Genomic DNA, 11,205 nt, shown 5'->3' on the forward strand with positions numbered 1-11,205 from the left:
TCCGATTTGATTTTTTAAAAAAAGAAAAATAAACCACGTGTTTTCTATTTTTTACTGTTTAAAATTTATTTATTTATTTACAAAAGGAGATAAAACTTCAACTTGGACTTAAGATAGTCGCGACGTGGCTACTTTTAGAGCAGGTTATCTTTATGTACGGAAATCTTCCACGTGCCATGTCTTCTCAGTGGCTCATAAGATCCGAACGTAGACGAAAAAAAATCCAGAGGAAGGGAAAGTGCGCATCAGTATTTAACGGATCGGAGCATCTTTATTATAATTTAATATGGTCTCAACAGTCCAAAAACTCTAAAACCTCATTTCCAATGGCCATTCCTAGTAGTTCTCCAGATTGGTCAGTACCTTCCATTAATTCTTGCAGAAAGCCTCACAAGATTATCTTCACTCAAACATGCAAAAACCTTCACTTTCTCCCTCTTCCATGCTTCAATATTCCTGTTTTTCACGTGAATTCTTCTAGTTGTCCATCCCCTATCATAGAAGAAGAGTCATCCACGAATTCTCCTGTCATCCCATTGGACTTGAGACTTGAAGATACTCAACACTATCCAATTCCAGACCATTCAGACAAGTTAAATGATTTTTTATGTGGGGTACTGCGAGATCCCAAGTCTGAAGAACTAGCATACGAGTACTACAAGAAAGCAAAAGAAAAGCAAGAATTTAGGCCTGAAAGACCAATGATAAAGCTTCTAATAAGGTACTTGATACAATCAGAGAAGTGGGGTTTGGTTTTGTCAGTGGTTGATGATTTTAAAAAGTACAGTGTGTTGCCAGATAGCTATACTTTTTCAACACTAGTTAGTAGTTGCATTAGAGCTAGAAAATTCAAAGCTGTAGAGGGATTGCTTGAAATTTCTATATCTGATAGTAAAATTGCTGTTTTGGCTTTTGATTCAGCAATGAAAGGGTATAACAAGCTACATATGTATGGTAGCACACTTTCTGTACACGAAAAGATGAAATTAGCAGGCATTCCTTTGGATTCTGGTTGTTACTTCCAGACAATGAAGGCACACCATAAATTAGGAGATGCGGGGAGAGTTGTCGAAATGTTTAATGAGTTTGAAAGTAGAAAAATAGATTCAAAACCAATGATCTTAAGTCAAATGTACAAGATATTATGCGAGTCATTGGGGAGATCAGGCCAAGTTTTTGAAGCTCTTGAATACTTCAGAGACATGAAAAAGAAAGGGATTCTGGAGGACTCTTCAATTTACTCTTCCTTGATCTGTTCATTGGTAAATATTCGAGAAGTAAAGTTAGCTGAGGAGCTGTATAAAGAAGCTCAAGAGAAGAGAATGTTAAAGGATCCAGAAACTTTTTTAAAGCTGGTGTTGATTTATATGGAAGAAGGACAGATGGAGAAGACAGTGGAAATTGTCAAGGATATGAAGGGTACTGCTAAACTGAAGGTGTCTGATTGCATTTTCTGTGCAGTTGTTAATGGCTTTTCTAAAAGAAAAGGGTTCGATGCAGCTGTTAAGGTTTATGAGGAGTTGAAGTGTGATGGCTGTGAACCAGGACAGGTGACATATGCTTCTGTGATAAATGCCTATTGCCGAGTTGGGCTTTATTCTAAAGCTGAAGTTGTGTTTTTTGAGATGGAAGCAAAGGGGTTCGACAAATGTGTCGTGGCATACTCCAGCATAATCTCAATGTATGGGAAAACAGGTAGGCCAAGAGATGCTATGAGGCTTGTAGCAAAGATGAAACTAAAAGGTTGTCAGCCTAATACATGGATATACAATTCTTTGGTGGACATGCATGGTAGAGCCAAGGATTTAAGGCGGGTGGAGAAGCTCTGGAAGGAGATGAAGAGAAGAAAAGTGGCTCCAGATAAAGTGACTTACACTAGTATTATAAGTGCTTATAGCAAGTCCAAAGAGTATGAGATGTGTGTGAGGTTTTTCCACGAGTATAGAATTAATGGGGGTGTGATTGACGGGGCTATTGCAGGAATTATGGTTGGAGTTTTCTCTAAAATTAGTCGGATTGATGAGTTGCTGAAGCTTTTGAGGGACATGAAATCTGAAGGAGCACCGATCGACGAGAGGCTTTATATATCTGCTACCAATGCAATGGTTGCAAAAGAGCTTAGAGGCAAAGTATCATAGATTGATTACACTTGTATTTTTTTCTAGTGAACAAGTACAATAAAGCAAGTGTTTTCTTTTTAACATGAAAAAAAAGTAATTTCATCATGTGAATAAATTACAAACAGATTGATATTCTTGTATCCAGATCAAAAAAATAAGTGAAAATTATAACATACGATTTTAGAAGTTACTCGAGAACATCAGCACGTAGATGCTTTTTCAAATAACATCTAGTGCTTATAATAAAGACTTTTCAAATTGAAGCTATCTGTGTAGAGATTAGTTACACTCTACGTGTACTGGTTTGATTTATTGTAAATCAACAAGAAAATAGTGATTTGGTTTCTCTCAATCAGTTAATGTTTCGTAGATCCATCTCCACACGATAAAAATAAGATTCAGAAGTCTCTTTTTTCTTCTACGTGTAATGGGATTTAAGTTTCCCAGTCTTTTTATTCTTCTTCTTCTTTTTCCTCCGCCTCAACTTTACTGACCGTGCATTAAATTGCATCCGTCCCATCAACTATTAAATATCTATCTGCGAAAGCCACAAGAGCAGCAGGAGCGCATTACATAGATTGTGAATTCTTGTCCAATACATAACAGTATGTACAGAGTAAATAATTTTAAATAGGACTCGATGGCTCCATAGGTCAACTTTCCAAACAGAGCAAAAAAGGACCAGACATGTACGAAACTTCAACCAAAAGTCTTGAACACAAGAGTAAGGTCTTGAAGTTTGATTTCAATCCCAAGCAACCGAGATCATAGAGTTGGCCAAGCCCGACTCCCCAAAGGTCATTTTACTATCGTAATCCAGCCTCTTTGATCCTGGAATTGCCTCCGTCAAACGAAACAGCTTTGTCCCAGCTTCTTCTAGTTGAGAATAGCAAAATGACCATAGCAGCTGAAGAAAGAGTAAATCCCAACTCAGAAACTAATGCATTTCATTTGGGATAAAACATTAGTAGATCCCTACTATATTAATCTGCAGAACAAATTTCTTACAGTGCAGCTGCACAAGGAGCGCCCATCTCAAGCACGGCACAGATAATATCACTATTCAAGCACGTTACTCGCCATGAAAATAAAACAACATGAAATAAATCATCAACCCATCTTCCCACCCTCCCACGCAGATAAAGGTTAATGATAAAGTGTAGCCCACTTTATCATTCTCCAGTTACAAACTACACTTTGACAAAAATCAGATAGCATGGTTCCATTGTTTATTGTAATTGCAGAAGAGTGAAACCTAATGCAAGGGAAAAGGTGAACATATCCTGAAGCACTCCAATATAAGCTGAACTCAATTACAAAGGGCCATGGTTATTAGACACTTGAAACCAAAACAGTCAAGAAACTGGATCAACAGGCTGGTGATTCAACCAACGGATCAATTATAACTAAAAAGAGGGAAAACAAAATAAACAAGCAGTGGAGAAAGGAGAGCAGCCAGACGACATGATATAAACAAAGAGTCACAGTTTGCATAGAATAGGATCTATAACTCAAGAGAAAGCGCGAACTAAAATAGCATACATAGTTGCTGAAAGTCAAGGTACCACAAATAAAGCATTAGATTGATAAACGAAACCCAAGAGAAAGCATCAATGTTTTGACAAAAGGCATTTCAATCGTATTGGCACAGATAAAGGGAGCACAGCCAATTAATACAGGGTTTCCTTCTGCAATGGACGCCACTGAACAAAAACCATCTCACACCCAAAAAAATAAAAGAAATAAAAGAAATAAAGAACAAGAAGCAATTATTTCAAGTGTCACTCACCTAGAAAAAAATTGAATAGCAAAAAAGAAAAAAAAACAACCATTTTAATCAAGAATATGTCAAATAAAACCGTTTGAAGCAACCAGGTCTAATGGAAGACCTGGCCAGTTCAATGCAGTACACTGGTCTACCTAACTGAGATAAGCTGGCCAGTAACACCAAAATAGTTCATCTCCATGTACTTGTGATTCAAAACAACTAAGGCATATAGAAAGTATTCTACAAGTCTAACCAAGAATGCGTCAACCGCAAAAATTTTGCACTATGCCATAGCTTTTGGTGAGAATACCAACTACTAGATTTAGTACCTATTCACCTAGGTTATGTGCCTGAGATTGAGTAACTAAGCATGCAAATAAGAATGGGTAAAATGTACAAAGAGAAAAGGCCACAACATTAACCCATAGTTGTAAAACTCGGACCGGCTAGGCATGTCAACTCGAGACCCGGTGCCTTGATCAGTACGGGTAGAAGAAAAAATAGAAAGAAAAAACCTCATCCGACCTAGTCAAAAACCCGAGTTGATTTGCTGACCCGGTCAAAACCTGGCCCTCAACCTATTGTCAATTTTTTAAAAAAAAAGAAAAATATTTTGGTCAAAAAAAATGTGTTTTGATCCATTTTTTAAAAAAAAATAAAAAATTTAGGGGTCAACCCTTAGGTCAGGTTTTACAACTATGCATTAAATGAGCATGTATAGCCAAAGTACAAATAAAACAAGATTCTCACCTGTATTGGATCAGTTTTCAAGAAATTTCTCTGGACTCTGCGTCCATCAGGAAGACGAATTCCAACCCTACAAAGGAGACTCTTATCGCCACTGGGTTCTTCAGGTAGAGGTGGATACATTGGCATCCTACTTGAACAATTTTCTTCCTCCTGAGTGGTACTGGCTTCATCTTTATCATTGGAAGCAACTGCACTGGACTCTTTCATGCTCTCCATTGAAGCAGCTAATGCCCTTTGCACTTCCTCGTCTTCTTCATTAGTTTCATGAGCAGGCACCGGAGCTGAAAATTATGTATAGTTATATGCAGAGGCAGACACAATGAACCAACCTTCATGCAGAGGACGGAGGATCACACCACACCTCCTACTGCACATGCACAAATTGAGAAACAAGCACACAATACATGCACATGAACATGAACGCATGCACACACCTCATAACATTTGTAGATACAAGGAAAAATTGGAATCTTATAATAAATAAAAGAAATAAAAGACAAAAACACTTTTCTCCTCATGCTTAAAATTACTAGAATCTAGGAGTGTTTTGGTAAAAAAGAACTTAACTGCCCTGGTACAAGCAAATTATTTGATGAGAGCTTGGTAAATTGCAGTGACATGTTGAGTTTCAAAATAAATTTACACTACATGTTAGGGTACCAAAATTTCCACAAATAGATACTGTTGCATGCATTAAGTCCATTTTGTTTGACAAAATACGTTTGATAACTTCCAACCTGACAGCTTACATGAAGGACAGTTACATTCAAGAAATGACAGTACAAACATTCAATGAGGCAGCTTGAGCCTCGAGAAAAATTGGACCATCAAGATTGAACCGCATAAAATGCACCAATTTGAGAAAAATCCAGTGGAAAACTACATAAATATGTATATATAATTCTTAACAGAATGTAAAAGAATAAAAATTTATCCACTGCATTTGGGTGATTGGCAATGAAAATCAAAATGTGAAGAATGAATGAGACCAAGAAGCGCTCATGCAACTGAACTCTCAAATACAGATTTTAAGAGCCCAATATACCATTTTATGGGAGAAAATTCCTTTTAACAAAGCATTGAACTTTGTTATACACTCTATTTCAAACATCTTAGTTTTTTATATCAGATGCCACAAAATTAGATTATAACTCACATCCTATCACCTCCACCATAGTCATTATCACTTAATAATACCACCATTGGTCATTCAACAAGTATCACAATAGATAACAGCACCCAGGACATCATGGTTAAATACTGAAATTTATCAACATCTAGAAATGGAACACTATGGAAGGTACAAGAATTAGTTTTCATGTATTAGATAACTCGTCTACAATTCTCCAATTAAATAATCCATCATCACAAATTCAAGAACATTCGCATGCATAACTGACCTTTGCTTTTTTGCGGAGTCAGAGCACTGCCCCTTAGGCGTTTATGAGACAGGGTTTTGTGATGATCCCTTGGGCCACCATCCATGAATGGTACCAGATCCTACAAGTTCGGCATGTGTTTCCTCATATCAGTGGAGCAACAAATTGAAAGTTGGATTAAGTTTTAACATAGGAAGTTCCCCTCTTCTGTCAACAATTTTTCTACATGATTATCAAAGAAAGTATTAAAATACACACAAAGAGCACACCTCCAGCAAACTCTCAGGCTGTACCATTCCAACCCATGAGTGCATTTTTTGACCTGTGATTGGGTCGATTACTAGGACTACTGGTATAGAATCCAATTTGTAATATGTACAAACTTTCCTTCCCTCACTTGTATCATCATATACCTACATCCACGAACCATAATAAGAAAGATGAGTGCTAACGACGAATCTTGACATTCATAGAACAAAAGAAACTGATTCATATTTCCAAATACTGTGACTCCACGACATCACCATAGATCAAAACTGATGAAAACAGCATATTAGTACCTATTGCAACATTGCATACATGATACATTAGTGGAATTTCAACAAACACTTCATGCAAAATACTCCATGGTTCTATTTATATCTTCATCGCTAGATATATTTCCTTTTTTGAATCCTTTTGTTAATCAAAGATCATTTTGGGACAGTGGATAAAAGGATTATCAACAGCTAACAGTCCTACCTTAACCAGCCATAATAATCAGAGGGGTGAATTTAAACCCTCGCATAGTCTCAAGATGGCCGGAAAAGATACATGGTTGATTTATTAAGTCATCAACTTAACCTTTTAATGATTCCAGACAAGATCAAATATCACATTAATAACAACGAGAACATGTTTCTTTTCCCTTTCCCGTTACCTTTAGCATCTCCATGGGAAATAGTTCTTGCTTCCATTCCTTGAATCAATTTAATCAATAGTGTTTCCCTTCTCAACAGGGTCTGCTCAGGGAATAGATTGCCCTATCCTAACTCCTAACAATCTAATACCTCAAAACTAAAAAAAAAACATGAACACAGACACAAAGAGAATCAACAAGGCCATGTAAGGCCTACATTGGAATTTAATAAGTTGGAAAACAAGTCCTTTCTTACTTGTATGGCATGATAACGACACAGTCGACTTTTTAAATCAATTTCCATCATGTTCTTATGAATTTTAGTGGGTTTCATGGAAGCTATACACATTGATAGCATTTCATAGCACTGAGTAGAAAAGAAAAATTAGGTGCTTGAACTAAAACATCATACTCACCTGCCAGAAGATAAAATTGGTACTTATTGTCTGAGCAACAGCTTCATTTGCCCATGTATCCCGATTTAACTTCAGAAGACAATATTTACAGCATCAAAATCAAGATTCAACAATAAACATAATGGAACATTTCTAGGTTGCAGAATCACTTGAAAGCTACCATATGAGAGCTGAACTCCTTTGTGGATTGCAAGTTCACTAGAAGCCATTTGTCCTGAACAGAAGCAGCATCCTTTGCCTGGATTAAAAAATGATAGAATTTTTAATCAAATAAGTCAAATAGAAAAATACTAAATGATACCAGATAAAGCATTCACATTTATTAAGGTTGCACATCAAGGTTGATGTGGAACCAGAAAGACAAGAGGCCAAGGCCAAATTAATGCCACCAATGATAATAACATGACATAAATTCCACTAAAACAATACAGGCACAACCCGTCAATGCTTCATACTTAGTCATTCTCCAACTACACCAACGGTGATCCAACCCAATCTTCACTAGACACAGGTCCCCTCTAGGCCTACAGATTGAGAAATGGCAGGAGAACATCCAAGGAAAACTGGAGAAAATTATTTAAAAAAAAAAATTCTAACATAGGATTAGCTAAATTTAAGATGATGTTAAACCATAGGACTTTTATAGTTAGTATACCAGCATACAAAAATAACTAACATGAGCATGAAGATCTAGAGCGATATACCTTAAGCTTTGCTCTTTGGTATATCAAGGCCATAGAGTTGTTCAAATCACAGGGAAGTGAAGCGTTCCTTTGTATCAAACATGTTTCTTAATAAATTCAAAGTTTTCATCCTTAGATTAGTTTTTTGCAAATTTATGGTGTGGATTCTTCTTTCAGTTAATTCTAAACTATAGAGATACAGAAAGACTTAAAAAGAGATCGGTAGGGATTTAGATACCTATCTAACTATTATGATGATTCTATTTAAACTAAAAGAAACTCTGATTCAGAAACGAAAACCCAACCCCTGAGGAAAATAAAAGAAACTCTAAGTCCAGAATTAAAAAAAAATAATCGAATTGCAATATTATTTCTTAGTCCCTTGATTGCACACCAAACAAGGAATGCACTTGGAAAAAAAAAGGGGGTGTGTGTGTGAGTAATTAATGAAACGACAATTCACGTGACAGATATAGCCAACACCAAGTTCCCAATTGTACTCTAAAATCATGCCTTCAAGCCATTTTTCAGAATTCTAGGAAATTTAAACTGCGGCATGTGTTGCATCAGAATCGTACAAAACCCGATACTTCAACATAAACAGCAACAAGTAACCAGTGCAACTAACTAGAGCCATTGAAACTGAATAATAAATATTTCAATTAAATCATGAAGCAACAGACTCAAAGAAAATCCCTTTACCTTTTCAAATGATCCATGGAACATCAAATGAAAAGGAGGTCGATATAAAGAAGCAAGATTATCTCGAGGGTTATCTATTGTGGATGTAGAACCTTGGTCTGATTCCCAGACCCCAGAATGTTTCATTTCCTCATCAAAGTTGCGAAATGCAATCAATGAACTGGCTTCATGTGGTGGGTGTCCCATCCTTGACGCTCTAGATTAGTTGAACAAAAAGGAAGTAACCATTACCGGACAAAATAACCAGCGAGGGATGAAATAAACAATGACTAACCAGAAAAACACGGGGACAGGGAGCGCATGTTAGTAGCATTTGAAAAACATGTGCTGAAATTTTCAAGGAAATACATAAAAAAAGCATTACAGAAACACAATATGTGGGCATACATAGATAACATACCCATATAACATGGCATCATCATAGAGGGTATCCCTCACAACAGGTAAAGGAGCACGTACTTCCTCTCCACCACCAGGTCCAACATTTTCATTTCCGAAGTCCTTCAATCCACTGAAATAATGTCACCACCAAACCGATATTAAGGAAAAATGAAACTAAACCAACACAAACCAACAAATTCAATATCAAACAAATTGATCTCTGAACAATCAGAAAATAAAGCGCACCCCTGAAATACCTTTCATGTACATCTGTCCGGGTTTCAGTTTGAGGAGGGTGTGACGCAGATGCAACCACCCCACCTTCATTCCCTACATAAAATAACTGAATAGCATCTTCAAGCTTCCAGCTTGTGGCCTATCCACCCCCAACATTCCACCATCAATCGAGTTTAATATAAGAACAACACTTCATGACCAAAATTATATACAAGCACATACCACAACAACACTAATACTTAGACCAAGGCGAGATTCAAAAAGACTTAGTTATAAAATTCCTCAATGCAGACAGCTTGACAAACCAAAAGCAGTCGAAGAACTTGTTAATGTAGGACAGCACAAGCTCAAAAACATAAAAAGTTATAAACTTTGAGCAACGAAAATATGCTTTTACGATTCGAAAAATAAATAGCAAAAAAAAAACTGATGTTTTTAACCTCAACCAGAACCCTATGCTTGCTAAACTACATAAAAAACAGATTCAATTCATAACTGAAAAGAGAGGGGGGGGGAGACAAAGAGAGAGAAGGAGAGGGAACTGATGGAAAACCTGCAGGAACTGACGGGCAGTCTCGGCAGTTTGGCCAACTGCGATCTCGAGGAAGGAAGACACCATACTCTGCTCATCATTCGCAGATAACATTCCCTCCATTGACATTACAAATCCAAAACCCTAATTTAATTTAATTTGACTTCTAATTTGATCAATCAATCACAGAAAGAGAATAAATTAAACTCCAGCAATCTTCAATCTTCCACACTATTTTAGAGAGGGAGGGGGGGGTTTGATGGAGAATGCGACCTTTTATTCTTATTTATATAATTTATGCAATCCGAAGATATTTCGGAATTTATGAAATAATTTATGAAAGTACCCTTTTATCATTATTTATGCCTCCGACTCGCAGGAAACCGGGGGTATTTATGTAATGATGTGGAAACAGAAAGTGATATTTTTTCCTTAAGAAGAAAAGGAATTTTGATAATTTTTTTGTTTTTTTGTTTTTTTTTTTTGGGCTAGTGGTAGTTGAAAGCTGAAAGGCATCGACCTCCTGGGTAAGAAGAATTTATACCGTCCAAGGAGAGATCATGATCAGGATTGAACAAGGCCCAAAGAATGTAGGCCCATTATTATGCCAGCAACTGTCTGGTCTGAGCCCTATCATCAATCCATGACCAGCTCTAGCCAGTCTATATCTCTAAATGGGTTACTGTTGTCCCACGTCCCTCTTTTCTTATATATATATATACAAGAAAATAAAAAATATTTTTCATGAAATATAAACTTACCCTTATTTCGATGTTCCGGTCAAACAACGTTTCCTTTTTTTGTTTTTGTTTTTGTTTTTTCTTTATCAGCAGCCGTGTATCGAATCTGAAACGGCAGGTCCTCCTCCAGTTTATACCAAAAGGCTTCAAGCAAAAATATAGAATTATCGATCGAGTCAGACAAGTTTTTTCCCATGGAACCCCATCTTCTTTTTAAAAGAAGGAAAACCTTTTCCCGGTGGCCCTAGCTCAAAACCAAATCCTGACCGTCAATCCATAACAAAAAAAAACTTGATGGGCCCATGCAAGGATAGATAAATCCACCCGGGATACCCTTACTCAAGTGACTCGCGTTTCTCCACAGATCAAATTGGTTTTTTATTAAAAAAAATATCAAAATAACCTAATTCAAGGCTCTAGAACTTGGGTTGAAGCCACACCCAATGTTTTTTTATCTAACCGCAACGTCAGGCTTAAAAGTAGTGGGTTTAGTTGCAACTCCAGATTAATAGTAATATTTATAATATTAATAATAATATTTAACTTGGCTAGCTCAACTTCTTATATTTTTTAATTTCTTCAAAAGAACATTTATGGTT

The 11,205-nt window shown here is 36.6% G+C and overlaps 2 protein-coding genes across 2 annotated transcripts; one reads left to right on the forward strand and one right to left on the reverse strand.

The window, feature by feature from the left end:
- The first annotated feature begins 581 nt into the window (after positions 1–581).
- Positions 582–2,318, forward strand: LOC133705413 (pentatricopeptide repeat-containing protein At5g13770, chloroplastic-like). Its single transcript, XM_062130599.1, has 2 exons — positions 582–721; positions 922–2,318. The coding sequence occupies exon 2, from the start codon at positions 924–926 to the stop codon at positions 2,136–2,138; it is 1,215 nt and encodes a 404-aa protein (XP_061986583.1). The 5' UTR covers positions 582–721; positions 922–923; the 3' UTR covers positions 2,139–2,318.
- Positions 2,319–2,655: 337 nt separating this feature from the next.
- Positions 2,656–10,140, reverse strand: LOC133705412 (plant UBX domain-containing protein 7-like). Its single transcript, XM_062130598.1, has 10 exons — positions 9,888–10,140; positions 9,355–9,473; positions 9,117–9,227; positions 8,717–8,912; positions 7,492–7,569; positions 7,332–7,400; positions 6,287–6,430; positions 6,039–6,138; positions 4,639–4,919; positions 2,656–3,027 (listed from the first exon to the last, which is right to left on the reverse strand). Exons 1-10 carry the CDS (start codon positions 9,993–9,995, stop codon positions 2,866–2,868), a joined length of 1,368 nt encoding a protein of 455 aa, XP_061986582.1. The 5' UTR covers positions 9,996–10,140; the 3' UTR covers positions 2,656–2,865.
- Between the last annotated feature and the right edge of the window lie 1,065 nt (positions 10,141–11,205).

Source organism: Populus nigra, chromosome 10 (genome assembly GCF_951802175.1).
Source record: "Populus nigra chromosome 10, ddPopNigr1.1, whole genome shotgun sequence".
NCBI classification, from domain to species: domain Eukaryota; kingdom Viridiplantae; phylum Streptophyta; class Magnoliopsida; order Malpighiales; family Salicaceae; genus Populus; species Populus nigra.